This window comes from Gorilla gorilla, chromosome X, assembly GCF_029281585.2.
Source record: "Gorilla gorilla gorilla isolate KB3781 chromosome X, NHGRI_mGorGor1-v2.1_pri, whole genome shotgun sequence".
NCBI lineage: Eukaryota > Metazoa > Chordata > Mammalia > Primates > Hominidae > Gorilla > Gorilla gorilla.
The window spans coordinates 148,419,188-148,438,952 of record NC_073247.2 but is presented as its reverse complement, the minus strand read 5'-3'; the positions used below and the strand labels follow the sequence as shown (position 1 = coordinate 148,438,952).

General features: G+C 37.7%; 1 protein-coding gene across 7 annotated transcripts in view; it reads left to right on the top strand.

Moving 5' to 3' along the window:
* The window catches only part of ARHGEF6 (Rac/Cdc42 guanine nucleotide exchange factor 6), a 118,040-nt gene that overhangs the window by 53,908 nt on the left and 44,367 nt on the right, over positions 1–19,765 (top strand). For all 7 annotated transcript variants that reach the window (XM_004064939.4, XM_063703344.1, XM_063703343.1 and 4 more), the window contains 2 exons: positions 14,081–14,175; positions 18,655–18,750. In XM_004064939.4, coding sequence (XP_004064987.1) covers positions 14,081–14,175; positions 18,655–18,750 — 191 coding nt within the window. The remainder of the gene's footprint in view (positions 1–14,080; positions 14,176–18,654; positions 18,751–19,765) is intronic.

Below are 19,765 nucleotides of genomic sequence, written 5' to 3'. Positions count from 1 at the left end.
AAAAAGAAAGAAAGAGAGAGAGAGAGGGAGGGAGGAGGAAGAGAGAGAGAAGGAGAGAAGGAGAGAAAGAGAGAAAGAAAGAAGGAAAGAAAGAATGAAAGAAAGAAAGAAAGAAAAAGAAAGAAAGAAAGAAAGACAGACTACAGACATCTGGGCCACACACCTGACTTGCTACATCAAATTCTCTGGCTGTTGATTCCAGGAAATAGCATTTTAAACAACTCCCACTCCTTCCTTAACCACTTCCCCTTAACACACAGGTGGCTCTGATGCTCACTTCACCTAAAATATGAGAACCAATCAAGGAAAAGGTTGAATGGAGGATGTAGGATTCAAGGCAAATCTTGGAGGAAGGTCGGAAGTTAGACAAGCAGAGAAGAGCTGAAAGCTTATTCAGACAGGGGGAACTATATGAGCAAATTCTCCCAGGCAAGAATGTGCCTGTCTGTAATTAGTCCCTGCAGGTCAGAGAGTGGACTGCACGCTCTTCTTCTCCCATCCAAATATCCCTTGTAAGATGAAATTCTTTATTCACTGCAACTATTGCAGCACACTTAATAAAGCTGGCCTTTGTGCTGTCACAAATAGGCCAGACTCACAGTAATCCTAATATTCAACTCTGGGGATGAGCATCTGTGTGCAGAGTGAAAGGTGGTATTTCCCCCCATCCAAGTAGGAAAATATAATCACTAAGGACCAATAGCATTTATTTTGTTCTTGCTTTCTCCTACTTTATGTAACATAATGGTAGATGCCTAAAGGGCATGTTTTATAGAACCTGCCTGCAGTAGAAAATGTGGGAGGAAGGCTGTGGCATGTTACATTACAAAAATCCTAGGAAGCCTCGGGTAACCTTTGCTGTAGCTTCCCGCCTTCTGCTCACCCTCATTTTCTCTCTCACTCATCTATCTACCTCTCTCTGCCACCCTGGATTTTTCTACCTTTCTAGTGCTCATGCACCTTTTTAATTCTACTAGCCTAAACTACCTTACACATCTATCCATTGATTCTCTTTTCCATATCCGCTCTTATTTCTTTCTTACCCTCTTCCCATCTTACTCCTCCATACTGCTCTTCCATGTGAGGGCTGGAGGTGGAGGAAGTGACAGGATCCTGTGGAGTTCGTGAATCTATTTGTGGATAATGGGGGTAGTGCTGCTTGTTTTGTGAAAGTCAAGGACCTGGGCATGCAGAATCAATCGCTGCAGGCGGTTCTACTGGCATAGAAATCAAATATGACATAAATATTATAATATATTGCCCTTTTTGTTCTCAAAGAACTTTACCAACATTAGCTCATTTTCATAGGCACCATAATTATCTCAGAATTCCTATAATGTAATATTTTTGCTTTGATTTAAGGTTTCCTGAGACCATTATAGTCTCCTTTATCATTGGAGATATCTCTGTTTTCAGCCATTGTTTATGCATTTTAGTTTCTTAAAATAATTTCTTTATACTTTTATGACTCCTTCCCTTTGGAAAACATAGTTATACAAACTCACTGTAAAGCCTCTCCAGGAAATGTAGGAAATGTGTTTTATTGGAAAATCAATAGCCCAGGATGGTGGTAGCAAAAGCCTCCACCTTTTTTTTTCCTGTAGTTTCTCACTGTCTATTTTATTCTGAATTCAGGCAAAGGTTGGTTGAGCAAAAGGATGCCCAGTTGTCCTTGTGAAGACAGAGTCAGGGAGGCAAAGGCAGTGTCTGGACAGAGTCTATTTTAGTGAGTTTGAATGGATTTCATCAGATCAAATTGTACTGCTCTGAAGTTGCTTGGCCTGCCAAACTCCTTGCCTTCTGAGTCACCACTGAGGCCTTCTGTTTGGGAGCACATAGCCTTCTCTGTCTGCTTCCCTTCTTATCCTTTTACATTAGATGCCCTGTGGCCTGAAAAATAGAGAACCAGTCTCAGAAGTTCATCAGTTGATCTTTTGAGATTGAAGAAAGCAATAAAGTTCTGAGTGACTTTGGGAAGGAATCCCAAACATCCGCCCTGATGAACATTCCTGCTCATCCAACCACAGCAAGAGAAGTTCTATTTAGTATATTACTACTCACATGTTTTTTTTTTGGGGGGGGGACATAATTTGCTAAAAAGACTTATTAACCACTTTTGTCATTTTAATTTTGTAAAGTCCATTCTGCCACTCTCAAAACTTGCAGTCATAGGAGTTTAATGTATATTTCCATTTAGCTCTCCAGAACTCACTCCAAGGCAGCAGGAAGTGTCTGCGTGCCTCCCTCCCATGGGAAGTAACTGCCCTATGCCAGTGGTTCCAGCAGAGATGGGTACCCTAGAAAGTGTGTTGCCTCACCTAGCAAATAAACCCACTGGAGCAGGACACTTGGCATCTTTCTTGAAGAATCTTAGCAATTTCAGGTACAAGAGCCCCAGATGGTAGCATTTTAAAGGGAGTTGAAATATTAAAGCTATTTCAATGGGGGAGAAGCAGAGTGAATTATATCAACCATGGAATTAAAGTAGTGTTTGTTTTAAAAATCACATTTTATGATGAAAATAATAACTATGATTTTTCTAATTTAAAAATTCCCTTCAAGCAATGACTGTTTGCTGTTGTTTTTCTTTATTTCAACAGATATTATAATTCAGGGACTATGACAGTTATAGACAACAGTGCTTTAAGGGAGGGTGACAGCTGGGCATGGTTGCTCATGCCTGTAATCCCAGAACTTTGGGAGGCAGAGGCAGGAGGATAGTTTGAGCCCAGGAATTCAAGACCAGCCTGGGCAACATAGTGAGACTGTCTCAACAAAAAATAAAAAATTATCTGGGCATGGTGGCATGTGCTTGCAGGCCGAGCTACTTGGGAGGCTGAGGCAGGAGGATCATTTGAGTCTGGGAGGCCAATGCTGCAGTGAGCCAAGATAGCACCACTGCACTCCTCCTTGGGTGACACAGCAAAACCCTGTCTCAAAAACAATCAAACAAACACACAACAAAAAATAAATGAATAATTAAAAAATTTAAAAAATGTTAGAAAGGAAGGGTGAGGATGTGAGATGGCTTGTTACCAGACATGGTCTTTTTAGAAAAGTGTGAACAGGCCAGGCATGGTGGCTCACACCTGTAATTCTAGCACTTTGGGAGGCCGAGATGGGTGGATCACGAGGTCAGGAGTTCGAGACCAGCCTGGCCAATATGGTGAAACCCCGCTTCTACTAAAAATACAAAAATTAGCTGTGCATGGTAGCATGCGCCTGTAGTCCCAGCTACTCAGGAGGCTGAGGCAGAAGAATCACTGGAACCCAGGAGGCAGAGGTTGCACTGAGCCGAGATTGTGCCACTGCACTCCAGTTTGGGCGACAGAGTGAGACTCCGTCTAAAAAAAAAAAAAGAAAAAAGAAAAAAAGAGAAAAGAGAAGTGTGAACAAAAAGATTAGAAGATTTAATTCCCTCCCAAATATAAAAGGGCCCTATCCTTTTTGAATCTCAACACCAATACTATAGATAACCAAGTAAATATTTTATTTTTATTTTTATATTTTTTGAGACAGACCCTCCCTCTGTCACCCAGCTGAAGTGCAGTGACGCGATTTGATTTGGGCTCACTGTAACCTCCACGTCCCAGGTAAAAGCAATCTTCCTGCCTCAGCCTTCCAAGTAGCTGGGATTACAGGCATGTGCCACCATGCCCAGCTAATTTTTGTATTTTTAGTAGAGATGGGGGTTTCACCATGTTGGCCAGGCTGGTCTCAAACTCCTGGCCTCAAGTGATCTGCCTGCCTCGGCCTCCCAAAGTGCTGTAATTATAAGCATGAGCCACTCCCCCTGGCCCAAATAAATATTTTAAATAAAGCAATGTGCATATGAGCCTTACCTCCTCCTTTTTACTTAATAAAATATAGTACTGTTGAATTCTAGTACATTTCTCTCCATTTCTATGAATTAAAAAAAATGAATATCAGTGCTGAGTATAAGTGATTACTTGAGGAACTGCAGTGAACAACAACACAGATGGACAAAGAGCTATCATGATGAACAAGCTTGAGTATTGAGGGCCATGACCCTGCATAAGGACTTGGAGTCAGAGAAAAAACAGAAGAGTTTTTATTGACAGGTGAGAAATTTGTGCTTTGTTTTTAAATAATAGCTTTATTGAGGTACAATTCACATAGCATAAAATTCACCATTTTAAAGTGTGCAATTCACTGTTATTAGTGTATTCACAGAGTTGCACAATGTTTGCCACTATCTCATCTAATTTCACAACATTGTTATCACCCCACCAAAAAACCTTCTATCCATTAGCAGTCACTTCCCATTTCCCATTCCCTCCAGCCCTTGGCAACCACTAATCTACTTTCTGTCTGTATGGATTTTGCCTATTCTGGAAGTTTTACATACATGGAATTCTATAATGTGTGATATTTTGTGTTTGGTTTCTTTCACTTAGCATAATATTTTCAAGGTTCATCCATGTTGCAGAATGTATCAGTACTTCTTTCTTTTTATAGCTAAGTAATATTCCATTGTATGGTTAGACCAGCTTTTATTTATCCATTTATCAGTTGATGGACCTTGGGTTGCTGCCACTTTTTGGTTATTATTAAAAATGCTGCTGTGAACATTCATGTGCAAATTTTTGTGTGGACATATGTTTTCACTTCTTTAGGAGCAGAATTGCTGGGTCACATGGTAATTCTATGTTTGACTTTCTGAGGAATGGCCAAACTGTTTATCACAGTAGCAGTACCATTTTACATTCTTACCAGCAATTGTAAGAGTTTCAGTTTCTCTGCATCCTCACCAACACTTGTTATTGTCTTTTTTTTCTTTGTAATATAACCACCCTATTGAGTATCAAGTAGTATCTAATTGTAGTTTTGATTAGCATTTTCCTAATAGTTAATGATGTTGGGTATGCTTATTGGCCATTTGTATATCTTCTTTGGAGAAATTTCTATTCAAATTCTTTGCCAACTTTAATCGATTATTTTTGTTGTTGAGTTGTAATAGTTCTATATATATTGTCGATACTAGACTCTTATCAGATATATGATTTGCAAATATTTCTTCCATTCTATGAGCTGTCTTTTCACTTTCTTGATAATGTCATTTCACACACAAAAGTTTTTAATTTTGATGAATTCCAATTTACTTATTTTTGTTTTGTTTTGCTTTTTGTGTCACCCAAGAATCCATTGCCAAATTGAAAGTCATGAAGATTTCCTCCTCTGTTTACTTTAAGACTTTTGTAGATTTAACTCTGAAATCCATTTTGAGTTAATTTTTGTATATGGTATGAGGTAGGGGTGTAAATTCTTTCTTTTGCATGTGAATATCCAGTTTTCTCAGCACCATTTGTTGAAAAAAAGTTCTCTCCCCACTGAATGGTCTTTTTTTTTAATTGACAGATAAAATTATATGTATTAATTGTGTACAACATGATGTTCTGTCATGTTTAGTCATTGTGGAATGACTAAAGCTAGCTAATTAACACACATATTACCTCACAGAGTTATCATTTTTATGGTAAGAACAATTAACATTCACTCTCTAGGCATTTTTTAAGAGTACAATATATTGTTATTTACTATAGTCACAATGTTGCACAAGAGCTCTCTTGAACTTATTCCTCCTAACAGATGTTTCATATCCTTTGATCAACATCATCCCAACCAGCTCCCCCAACTTCCCCAGCCCCTTGTAACCACCATTCTATTTTCTAGTTCTATGAGATCAACTTTTTAAGATTACACATATGATGAGATCATGTGGTATCTTTCTTACTATGCCTGACTTATTTCACTTAACATAATGTCTTCTAGGTTCATCCATGTTGTTGCAAATGGCAGGATTTTCATCTTTTTAACGACTGAATAGTATTCCATTGTGTTTTGTTTTGTTTTGTTTTGAGACAGGGTCTTGCTCTGTCACTCAGACTGGAGCGCAGTGGTGTGATCCTGGCTCACTGCAACCTCTGCCTCCTGGACTCAAACAATCCTTCCACCTCAGCCTCCCAAGTAGCTGGGGCTACAGGGGTGCACCACCACACCTGGCTAATTTTTTAGTTTTTTGTAGAGACAGGGTCTCACCATGTTGCCGAGGCTGGTCTCAAACTCTTGAGCTCAAGCAATCTGCTCTCCCCAGCCTCCCAAAGTGCTGGGATTATAGGCATGAGCCACCATGTCCGGCCTCCATTGTGTTTTTATACCACATTTTCTCTGTCCATGCATCCGCTGATTTCATATTTTGGCTATCATGAATAATGCTGAAATGAACATGGGAGTGCAGATATCTCTTCAACATACTGATTTTATTTTTATTTTTGGAATTTGAATCTGTCAATATCCACAAAATAACTTACTGAGATTTTGATTGGAATTATGTTGAATCTATAGATCAAGTTGGAAATAACTGACATCTTGATAATATTGAGTCTTTCTACCCATGAATATGGGATATCTCCCCATTTATTTAGTTCTTTGATTTCTTTTACCAGAGTTTTGTAGTTTTCTTTGTATAGATCTTGTACATATTTTCTTAGATTTATACCTAAGTATTTCATTTTTAGAGGTGCTAATCTAAATGATATTTTTTTTGTTTCAGATTTTAATTGTTTATTGCTGATATAAAGGAAAATGATTGACATTTGTGTATTGACTTTGCATCTTGCAACCATGTTATAATCACTCATTAGCTCCAGAAATTTTTTTGATTTATTCAGATTTTCTACATATACAATCATGTCATCTGCAAATAAAGACAGTTTTATTTCTTCCTTCCCAATGTGTATACCTTTTATTTTTTTCTTATTGCATTAGCTAGGACATTCAATATGATGTTGAGAAGGAGTGGTGTGAGGGAACACTCTTGTTTTGTTCCTAATCTTAGTAGGAAAGCATCTGGCTTCTTACCATTAAGTATGATGTTAGATGTCGGGGTTTTTTGTTAGTTTTTTTTTTCTTTTTTCTTTTTCGTAGCTGTTCTTTATCAAGTTGAGAAACTATTCCTAGTTTTCTGAGAATTAAAAAAAATCATGAATGGATGTTGTATATTGTCAAATGCCTTTTCTGCATCTGTTGATACGATCATGTGATTTTCCTTCTCTAGCCTGTTGATGTGATAGATTACATTAGTGATTTTTTGGAATGTTGAACTAGTCTTGCATACTTTGTTAAATCACACTTGGCTGTGTTGTAGCATTCTTTTTATCTATTGCTGGATTTTATTTGCTAATATTTTGTTGATGATTTTTGTAACTATGTTCATTAGAGATATTGGTTTGTAGTTTTCTTGTAATGTCTTTGGTTTGGGTATTGGGATAATTCTGGCTTCATAAAATGAGTTAGGAAGTATATATTCTCTCTGCTTCTGTGTTTTGGAAGAGATTGTAAAGAATTGATATAATTTCTTCCTTAAATGTTTAGTAGAATTTACCAGTGAACCTATCTGGGCTTAATGCTTTCTGTTTTGGAACGATGTTAATTACCAATTCATTTTCTTTACTAGATGTAGGCCTATTCAGATTATCTATTTCTTCTCTTGTGAGTGTTGGCAGATTGTATCTTTAAAAAGCTGGTCCATTTAATCTAGGTTATCAAATTTGTAGGCAGAGTTATTAATAATATTCCTTTAACATTATTTTAATGTCCATGGGATCTCTAGTGATATCCTGCCATTTCATTTCTGATACTAACAGTTTGTATCTTCTCTCTTTTTTTCAATGAAGTTCATCAATTTTGTTGATCTTTTCAAAGAGCCACCTTTTGGTTTTAACTCCCTCTACTGATTTTCTGTTTTCAATCTCATTGATTTCTGCCCTAATTTTTATTATTTCTTTTCTTCTGTGTGCTTTAGATTTAGTTTGCTCTTCTTTTTGTAGTTTCCTAGGGTGGAAGTTTAGATTATTTATTTTAGATCTTTCTTCTTTTCTAATATATGCATTCAGTGCTATAAATTTCCCTACAAGCACTGCTTTCACTGCATTCCATACATTTTAATGTTATTCTTTCATTTCCATTTAGTTCAAAATATTTAAAAATTTCTCTTGAAATATCTTTTTAGAAAATAAATGTATTTTGAGATGTGTTGTTTAATCTCCAAGTATTTTTCTGTTATTGATTTCTAGTTTGATTACATTGTCGTCTGAGATCATAGATTGCATGATTTCTCTTCTTTTAAATTTGCTAAGGTGGGTTTTATGGATCATAATGTGGTCTGTCTTGAGGAATGTTTCATGTAGGCTTGAGGAGAATATGTAATCTGCTGTTGTTGGATGAAGTAGTCTATAGATGCCAACTCTATCCGGTTGCTTGATGGTACTATTGAGTTCTAGTATGTCCTTACTGATTTTCTGCTTGTTGGATCTCTCCATTTCTGATAGAGGAGTATTGAAGTCTCAACTACAATAGATTTATCTATTTCTACTTGAAGTTCTAGCAGTTTTTGCCTCACTTTTTTTTTTGTTTGTTTTACCAAGTATTAAATCACAGGAGGAATTTACTCCAAGAATGCCAGTCAACATACTGGACAATGTCTTTAATTATAGTTTACAACAATAGTTTACAACTATGATGGCCTTTTCTATAGCTACTTCTAATGTCAGTTCTCACTGAAACGCATAATATTAAAATATAACTCAGCCAAAGAAAATGTTTCTTTTGTTCATTTCTTTTGTTCCTTTGTTCATTTCTTGGAATAGCAATTAGCAAGTACCAATGTGTGTAAAATGCCTAAAAAATACACAATGCCATTGTCAAATATGTTTGAAAAACACAATATCATATTGGCCCTGCTTAGAGATTCAAAATATATTTATCATACTAAAAGTTCTAAAAAGCTATGCATAAAGAAATTTGTATAAATTATTTAACAGTTTTTCATAATTGTTATTGTCATTCTTTGGGAAGTTAGATATATCAATATACTTTCAGATTTATCAATATACTTTATTCACCTGGTCTTTGAATGAGAGTGGGTTAAATAAGCAAATTTATTGTCATTTGTACTGACAAGGAACTAGAGTGTTAATTTTTTTTTATTATTGATTGAAGGGAGAACGCTTCCACTGCAATTTTGATGGAAGAGTTTTCATTTGATTATAAAAGTTGTGCCTCATGTAGTTTGATTCTGTTTTTAGGCACATACATATTAAGGACTGTTATGTTTTGTTGGAGAACTGACCTCTTTATTATTATGTAATGCCTCTTTTATTCCTGATAATTTTTCGTGCTCTAATGTTTGCTCTGTCTAAAATTAACATAGCCACTCCAGCTTTCTTTTGATTAGTATGAACATGATATCTCCTTTTTCATCCCTTTACTTTTAATTTATAAGTGTCTTTATATTTAAATTGAATTTCTTATTAACAGCATATGGTTGGGTCTTATTTTTTGATTCACTCTGAAAATGTCTGTCTTTTCATTGGTACACTTAGACCACTGACATTTAAAGTGATTATTGATACGGGTGGATTAATGCCTACCATACTTGTTACTGTTTTCTATTTGTTGCCCTTTTCGTTGTTCGCTTTTTGTCTTCCACATTTTTTTGCTTTTTGTTTTAATTGAGCATTTTATATGATTCCATTTCTCTTTTTTCACTTATCAGTTATATTTCTTTAAGAAAAACATTTTTATTGGTTGCTCTATGCCTTTATAGCTAGTCCCAGTTCACTTTCATATAATACTATACAAAGATACATACTATATTCGCAGGTAGTGCAAGTACCTTATAATAACATAGTATTCCTAATTATTACCTCCCATCTCTTGTATGATCGCTGTCACTCATTTTACTTACACATGAATACACATTAGTATATACACACACATAATCAAATACATTGCTGCTATTATTATTTTGAATAAACTGTTATCTATTAGGTCAATTAAAAATAAGAAAAAAGTTTTTATTTTATCTTTGCTTATCCCTTCTCTAATATTCTTTCCTTCTTCATGTAGATTCAGATTTCTGACCTATATTGTTTTTCTTCTCTGTGAAGAACTTCTTTTAACATTTCTTGCAAGGCAGGTCTAATGGTGACAGTTTCCCTCAGTTTTTGTTTGTCTGAAAAAGTCTTGATATGTCTTTCACTTTTGAAGGATAATTTCACAAGATACAGAACTCAAGGTTAGTGGGTTTTTCTCTCAACACTTTAAATATTTCACTTAACTCTCCTCTTGCTTGCATTGTTTCTGAGGAGAGGTCAGATGTAACTTTTATTTGAACTTCTGTATAGATAAACTGTTTGTTTCCCATGGCTTCTTTCAATAATTTTTTCTTTGTTTTTGATTTTCTGGAGTTTGAATATCACATGATTAGAATTTTCTTTTGCATTTATCCTACTTGGTCTCTGAGCTTCCTGGATCTGTGATTTGGTGTCTGACTAATTTTGAATAAATTCTCAACCACTATTGTTTCAAATATTTCTTCTATTATTTTCTCTTTCCTCTCCTGATATTTCCACATTACATGAATGTTGCACCTTTTGTAGTTGTCCCACAGTTCTTTCATATTCTCTTCTATTTTTTCCCCCAGTCTTTTTTCTCTTTGCTTTTTGGTTGTAGCAGTTTCTATTGACATATTCTCAAGCTCAAAGATTCTTTCCTCAGCCATGCCCAGATCACTATTGAGTCCATCATGTGCAGGCATTCTTCATTTCTGTTACAGTGTTTTTAATCTCTAGCATTGCTTTTTGATTCTTTCTTAGAATGTCTGTTTCTCTGCTTATAATATCCATCTATTCTTGCACGTTGTCTACTTTTTCTGTTAGAGTCCTTAGTATATTAATCACAGTTACTTAAAAACACTGGTCGGATAATTCTAACATTCCTGTGTTATCTGACTTAAGTTCTGATGCTTGCTTTGTCTCTTCATACTGTATTTTTTGCCTTTTAATATGCCTTGTAAATTGTTGTTGGAAGCCTGACATGATGTACTGGGTAAAGGAACTGTGGTAAATAATCCTTTAGTAATGTGGTGGTAAGGTGTAGAAGGAGGGGAAGCATTCTATATTTCCAGATTAGGTCTCAGTTTTTAATGAGCTTGTGTCCCTGGACTGTGAACTTCACCAGTGCTTCCTAGTTCTCCCGCTTAGGTGGGACAGGATGGCTAGAAAGGGCTGGAGTTGGGTTATCTTCCTTCCCCCATGTGGAAGGCTAGAGCTGGCTGGAGTTGCTTATTGACCTTCCCCCATAACAGTTAGCATCTGATAAAAATTCAATAGGTTATGCTCAGGCCGGGCGCAGTGGCTCACGCCTGTAATCCCAGCACTTTGGGAGGCCAAGGCAGGCGGATCACCTGAGGTCAGGAGTTCGAAACCAGCCTGACCAACATGGTGAAACCCCCGTCTCTACTAAAAATACAAAATTAGCTGGGCGTGATGGCGCATGCCTGTAATCCCAGCTACTAGGGAGGCTGAGGCAGGAGAATGGCTTGAACCCAGGAGGCGGAGGTTGTAGTGAGCCGAGATTGCGCCATTGCACTCCAGCTTGGGCAACAAAAGCGAAACTGTGTCTCAAAAAACAAAAACAGAAACAAACAAACAAAGCAAACAAACAAACAAACAAAAAATAGGTTATGCTCTGGTAAAATAGTTTCTCCTGAGGGCAGACCTTGTTAAGAAGAATAGAGTGCTCTGGCATATTCAAAAAGGCAACTTTTTCCCTCCCTCTGCCTGAAGCATGAGGGTATTTTCCTCTAATCTTCACTGAGAGAAACTGGAGCTTAAATTCACAAAAGTGTGAGTGTGCTGTCCTAATATTGGGCCCCTGGAGTTCCTAACTCTCAGACTTGTCTGTACAGAGCCCCCAGAAGTTTGTCAATTACAGTGTAGGTTTTTCTACCCTAGTGCTGGTTCCTGTGGAGGCTTCTGCTTGTGGACTTCTACTCTGGTAATTTGTGATTCTCTTTATCTGTCTGTTTCTCCAATTTTTGGAGTAGCAGTTTTCCCTGTGACCTCACTTTTCTGACAGATTTAAGAGAAAACGATGGTTTATTTCAGTTTGTTTAGCTATTTGCTTCCTGTTAGGATGCAGTAATGACTTCTAAGCTCCTTACATGTCAGACTGAAAAATGAAAGTCTTTTTTTCTTTTTTAAAATAGGCATTTATAAGTATATAGTTTTCCTTAAGCACTGTTTCACTGCACCCCATGAGTTTTTCTATGTTGTGTTTTCATTTTCATTCATCTCAAAGTAGTTTCTAATTTCCATTCTCGCGCTTGGACTTTCTATAGAGGGGAATATTTCTATTCCATTACTGGGTTAATTTCCGAGAACATCAATACCTCCAGAACCCTGCATTTACACTTTTAGAGGGTAGTTTCTGAGGAATAGAGGAACTGAAAGTAGACATGAGTGGCTGGGTATAGGGGTTACAATTTAAACCCGAGCTTTTGAAGCCATCCTGTGTTCTTCTAAGCCAGTGATTCTCAACTGGGGGCAATATTGCCTTTCAGGTGACATTTGGCAATGTCATGGCAATGATATGGGCATTCCATCACAACAAAGAATTATCTGGTTTGAAAGGTTAATAATGTTGCTATTGAGAAACCCTTTTTTAACCCTTTAAATTGGTAGGTCTGTTTCCCACTTACCCAGCACCTATCTGTACAGTGTGTCACTACATCTTCATAATGGTCCCCAAGGTAGGTGCAATATCATAATCTGAGATGATGTAAGCAAAGTTTTAAACTGAAGCAACCTCTCAGTCAGCAGCAGAGTCAGGACTACCACCCTGCACTCCAGTTGTTTCCCAGAGAACCCACGGTTACCGGGATCTCCACTTGTTTTGACCATTCCACCTTTCAAAAGCAGATCATCATGCATTGTCTTGTGAGTATATGGCTGGCATATTGGTAGGCTAATACACTTCTCCTAGTTAAGGACACTTCACTATGTCTTGTAACTCTCTGTTTAATGTCTCTGCAAATACAGTATAAACTCCCTGTGGGCAGCACAGCAGTTGGCAGAATAGGCACTCAGTCCATTTTGTTGAATGAATTAGAATATATGAAAGAAAACATACCAGAATGTTAACTGGGTTGTCCCTAAGAGCTTAAATGAAGGTTTTAAAAATTATTATTATACTTTAAATTCTAGGGTACACGTGCACAATGTGCAGGCTCGTTCCATAGGTATACATGTGCCATGCTGGCCCACTGCACCCATCAACCCGTCATTTACATTAGGTATTAAATGAAGGTTTTACCTGTCACCAGAAGAGGCTTGGAAATGGGTTGTGACATGACCCTAGAACTGGTAGGGGAAGAGAAATTGTGATCCCCCATATTGGTTGTTTTGCCTATAGGATTTTAATTACATTAATAATAATAATGATAATTTTTATTTCTCTTGTTAAATTCCTCACACTTCAGCCTACTTTGTTCTTTGAATTGTTCATGGTAGCACCTTTTGCCTTTAAGAAAAGACTAGTTTTAACTCTGCTTAAAAATTCACTGTATCCTCAGATTTTGTTCCCCAAAGGTCTTATTACAAACATATAACTTAAACAAAAATCTCTTGTGATGTTTGTTATCACAGTGATCCTTAAATTATACTGACATTAAGTCTCTATGTCTAAGGTAGCTGGCCTCAATTTTCTCCTCCATAAAAGAGGAATAATGATTCTTTGTGAACTAACTGAGAACTTCCTGAGGATAAAATCATTTACAGCACATGAAAACATTTTAAACAGTACTGTGGGGTTTGATGTGGTCTCACACCTGTAATCCCAGCACTTTGGAAGGCTGAAGCAGGAGGATTGCTCCAGACCAGGAGTTTGAGACCACCCTGGGCAACATAGAGAGATCCTGTCTCTACAAGAAATAAATAACCAAGCAGTACTGTGTAAATTGCAAGGCCCCTTCAGTTATGGGTAACTGAAAAATTGTATTCATATGAATTGTGCAATATAACCAGTTGTCATGCAATAATTAAAGTAGTTTGCTAGATTGAAAGAAAGTGCATTCAGATTTTGTGTTCCTTGCTTGCAGTGGTAGCCTGAGTAAATATGACCTTTTTTCTTCCTAGTAATTTGGTTAAAAGATCAAAGCTACATTTTGCCTTAGACTATCTTGATGATTATAATACATTGACTTTTTTTCTCATAGGTGTTACAGAACATCCTGGACACTGAAAAAGAATATGCTAAAGAACTTCAGTCTCTTCTTGTTACTTACTTAAGACCCCTGCAGTCCAATAACAAGTAAGATGTTTATTTTAAATCCCTCACTAAGTAAAGCAACATGATGTCAACATATGGAATCATTATTCTTATGTCACTGAATAATTGATTTTGCCCTTTAGAAGAATTTCCACAGATCACAGGTTGCCAAGAACATGGTCAGGGCAACAGAAATTATGCAAGATGTTGCTTTTGGAGAGCTTGGCTTTCTTTCTCTTCTGGCTGTGAAAGGAATGAGCAGATCTGTGTTTCTTCCTGTCACACTTTTTATCTTGTACATTAAAAAAAAAAAGTGATGTGCTTGGTTTTACCTTACAGGAAAAGAAGTCCCTGGTGCTTTTATTCAGAAAGCACATAAACTGGAAATTCTCATGCTCACTCTGACCTTTGTTTGCCAGGGCAGAACTTCTTTCCCATGCTCTGAGAATGGAAAGAGTATGGCATTTTGTGAATGCTCATAAGAGCTATTCAAGCCATTATTTCACCCAGGCAAATGTGAATGATAAAGAGATGCTAAAGTGTTTTTAAAGACAAAATATTCAAACCTTACTCTGGTCTTAGAAATCTGAAGTGATTGTGTAAAGCCTGAATTGAAAGAATTGAAAGCTTTAGTTTTCATGAAAGAAAAGTAGTGACCATTTTTTTTTATCCTCGTAGGCACAGCATATTTAACAAATAGTGGTGAACTGCATTTATTTGTTTTTATTTTAATTAATTAAATTTCACTAGAGATCATGATCATATAGAAAATTTACCAGTCAGCCCATATAATGCAGAAAAAAAACCTCTCTTTTTACCTTGGAAAGAGTTTACTATTGCTAAACAGTTGTCTCAACTATCAGCTTCAAACTTAAATAAGTTAATATATTTGAGAAATTTGGCCGGGTGTGATGGCTCAAAAGCCTGTAATCCCAGCACTTTGGGAGGCTGAGGCGGGCAGATCGCTTGAGGTCAGGAGTCCAAGACCAGCCTGGCCAACATGGTGAAACCTTGTTTCTACTAAAAATACAAAAGCAAATTAGCCAGGCGTGGTAGTGCAAGCCTGTAATCCCAACTACTTGGGAGGCTGAGGCAGGAGAATCGCTTGAGCCTGGGAGGCGGAGGCTGCAGTGAGCCAAAATCACATCACTGCATTCCAGCTTGGGAGACAGAGCAAGACTCCATGTGAAAACAAACAAACAAACAACAACAACAACAACAAAACCAAGCAAACAAAAGAAAAAGAAAAGAAAAAATATTGTGAGAAAAATTCTCCCCTTTTCCAAATTATACTTGTTTAGTTATAATGCCTTTGTTCTTGCTAAATTTCCCACTTGTTTATTCTCCTGGCACTATGGAAATCTACTTCAGTATGAAAAAATTTTCTATTCCTGTGTTGTAAGAGTTTAAACATGATCAACAACAAAGTGTTTTTTGGGCCAGGTGCGGTGGCTGGCTGGGCACGTTGGCTGATGCCTGTAATCCCAGCACTGTGGGAGGCCGAGGCGGGTGGATCACTTGAGGCCAGGAGTTCAAGACCAATCTGGGCAACATGGCGAAACCCCATCTCTACTAAAAATACAAATTAGCTCGGCTTGGTGGTGCGCACCTGTAGTCCCAGCTACTTAGGAGGCTGAGGCAGGAGAATTGCTTGAACTCGGTAGGCGGAGGTTGCAGTGCGCCAAGTTCATGCCACTACTCCAGCCTGGGGGACAGAGTGAGACTCCATCTCAAAAAAAACAAAACAAAACAAAACAAAAAACAAAGTATTTTTTGTTATTATCATGTGAAACATGAAGTGTTCTGTGAATCATAGTTCTTAGAGCTGAAGTAAATCAGTAAATCATTGGGTCTAGTATCCTGGGAGAAATGACTATCTCTATTAAATAGAGAAGAAGCTGAAGTCCAGACAGGTTTACTGCCTTGCCCATCACACAGCCAGTACATGGCCAGGCTGGAGCCACTGTGCCCCCTGCTGCCAAGTGAAACATGCTTTCTGTTTTCTGGAAGTGACAGGCAGAGGAGATGGAAACTGAAGTGGTAACTCTGGGAGGGGAGACGGTAAGATTTTAAATGAAGGAGAGGGACTGATTAGCGATCAAGAAACAATAAGAGGATTTAATGAGTTCTTTTCCTTTGGCTAAATACTCAGTAGTGAGATTGCTGGATGGAATGGTAGATCTACTTTTAGCTTTGAGAAAACTCTGTAGTGCTTTCCAAAGAGGCTGTACTAATGTTAGTACTAATGTACTAACATTCCCACCAGCAGTGTGTAAGTGTTCCCTTTTCACCACATCCACACCAACATCTATTATTTTTTACTTTTTAATAATGGCCATTCTGGCTGGGCGGAGGTGGTATCTCATGGTTTTAATTTGCATTTCTCTGATGATTAGTGATACTGAGCATTTCTTCATATGTTGGTTGGCCATTGGTAAGTCTTCTTTTAAGAAGTATGTGTTCATGTCATTTGCCTACTTTTTGACGGGATTATTTGTTTTTTTTCTTACTGGTTTGTTTGAGTTCCTTGGAAAAGAGTCAGGGCCGAGGAGGTGAGAGACCTGAGTCAGACCTGTACTGTTCCTAAATGAATTCAGAATGCAGTGATAGTAAGTTTCCATTACTTCTCACTATCTTGTCGGCCCCAAAGTGATTTGAGCAAACCAGACTGACTATTATCTGATCGTGAAGGGGCCAGATAAGCCCCCAGTCAAGTTCAGGTAAGGCCCCAACTTAAGTTCTCACTGCTCTGAGAGAGCAACAACCAGGGAAGTTGGTTGGCTAAAGGTTTCACTTTAGAATAGGGGTTTTCCAGCTTGTGATTCAGGATGGCATTACAGCAGAGGAACTGGCAGTTTTTTATTCTCTCGGAGTTACTGGTAATGTTTGTTTTGGTCTTCTTCCCTTTCTTTCTTAGTCAGCAAAAAAAAATTATCTTGGGAATACTCCCCTGGTATTTTTTATATATATATATTATATAGCATATACAATACACTTCACCCCCAGGCTGAAGTGCAGTGGTGAGATCTTGGCTCACTGCAACCTCTGCTTCCCAGGTTCAAGTGATTCTCCTGCCTCAGCCTCCTGAGTAGCTGGGACTACAGGCATGTGCCACCACGCATGGCAATTTTGTATTTTTAGTAGAGATGGGATTTCGCCATGTTGGCCAGGCTGGTCTTGAACTGCTGACCTCAAGTGATCTGCCTGCCTTAGCCTCCCAAAGTGCTGGGATTTCAGGCGTGAGCCACCACACCTGGCCTAGTGTTACTATACACTTAAGGAGAAGAACATGTGGCAGACATGGGCTTTTTTTTTTTTTTTTTGACAGAGTCTTACTCCATCACCCAGCCTGGAGTGCAGTGGCACGATCTCAGCTCACTGCAACTTCCGCCTCCCAGGTTCAAGCAATTCTTCTGCCTCAGCCTCCCGAGTAGCTGGAATTACAGGCGACTGCCACCACACTCGGCTAATTCTTTGTATTTTTAGTACAGACGGGGTTTCACCATGTCGGCCAGGCTGGTTTTGAACTCCTGGGTTCAAGCGATCCACCCGCCTCGGCCTCCCAAAGTGCTGGGATTGCAGGCATGAACCACCATGGCCCAGCCCAACCTTGGCTTTTTAAACAAATCTTCAGAAACGTTTTCTCCCAAAAAGTGGTTAAGAGCATGGACTCTGCAGCTAGAATGTTTTGGTTCAATTTCTGTCTTTGGCATTTCCTGGCTTTGTAGCTTTGGATGATTTGCTTAACCTCTCTATGCCTGGGTTTCCCCACCTGTAAAATGGAAACAGCACTGGCATAATACCTACCTTAAAGAGTTAGTGTAAGGTTAAAATAAGGTTTTAATTGTAAAATGCTTGTGTAAGTGTTCAGTGCTCTATGAGTGTTGGCTCTTGTTATTATTATCACTTACTGTTTGGTAGGAGAGGAATGGATAAGAACATTCTTCATACAGAGGCCCTGGATAAAGTGGTTCAGTTTGCCTTTATTTGACTTCACTCCACTCCAAAAACAAACAAACAAATCAATACTATTTTTTTCCTCCTACTTCATCTCATAAAGATTTCCTTTAATTGATGTATGAGCATTTTAGTTTAGGAGAAAGTTGATTTTGCTATTTTTTCTTGTGTATTATATGAGCATATATAATATCTTTCAATTACTTTTCCAGCTCATCCAGAGGAAGGTACTCAAGAGTTTTTTACACTTATTCACAGCTATGATGTATTTTTATCTATTTGTATACTGCAGTATTAAGCACTTGTTTTAATTTACCTGTTGCTTTATAAAATACCTAAATGTCCCTTATGACCACTCCATTTCTTTAGGATCATTATTCTTATTATATAAAAGAAAATCAAGGGGAGAAGCTTAAGAAGCTCCCTAAGACAATAGAGTTGTTATAAATTAAAAAGCAAAAGTTAAAATATAGGTATTACCTCCCTTTTATTTACCATATATTAGCAAACTATCAGCCAACTAGACTACAATAGATAACTACATGTACTGTATTTTTTTTTCAGTCTGAGTACTGTGGAGGTTACATCTTTACTGGGAAACTTTGAGGAAGTATGCACATTTCAACAGACACTCTGCCAAGCCTTGGAAGAATGTTCAAAGTAAGTGCGGCATATTTCTGATAGGATAGCCAGCAACATTGCTGTTTGTGTTTTGTTTTCCTTTTACCTGTTGCCTTTGATAAGGACACTTCATAGTTAGGTATTTGTTACAGCTCTGAACAAAGTAGCAATACATAGACAGTGTACTAGGTGGCAGTGTTCACAGTGTCAAACCACTAGTTGTATATTAGAATTCTATATCTCATAAATTACTTTTGACTTTATTTAAAAAATACATCAGTTTGCTGTTTCTGGTCAGTATAAGAGACACATAAGGTCTTTTTTTTTAAATGTTCCTTAAAGTTCTGGGATACATGTGCTGAACGTGCAGGTTTGTTACATAGGTATACATGCGCCATGGTGGTTTGCTGCACCTATCAACCCGTCATCCAGGATTTAAGCCCCGCATGCATTAGGTATTTGTCCTAATGCTCTCCCTCCCCTTTCCCCCCACTCCCCGACAGGCCCCAGTGTGTGATGGTCCCCTCCCTGGAGACACATAAGGTCTTAATTGACCATGAATGACACCTCTGGCACTGATTACATATTTTCTTTTGTACATTGCAAATTACTTGGAAAAGTCGTTCAAATGATTCATTCAGCTTCACAGATTTGGTGTCTTTGAATTGCTCCTGATACTACGTCTATTACATTAAGAGTTGAAACACACAGAAAGTGGGGGAAGGAAAAGTATATCTTTATGTGAACCAACACATTTTTGATGGCTAGCTAGGTTGTCCAGATGTTTAACTTCATACTGCAGTGAACTATAATAATTACAGTGAACTATAATGATCATCAGGCAATATGTTTCTATAGAAAGACTAATTTTTCAAGCAGTGTATCTTAAAGAAGTTGGCAGCTTTCATCTCTCTAGGGAAATTGAGGTGATTACCTGTTATTTAAGCTTAATGGGACACAGGTGGTTGTCCAGGAAGAACGATGGAGAGGGCCCACACTAAAGGGACTTGAGGGGCCAAGAGGGATCTGGATTATTGATATGCAAAGATGTTCA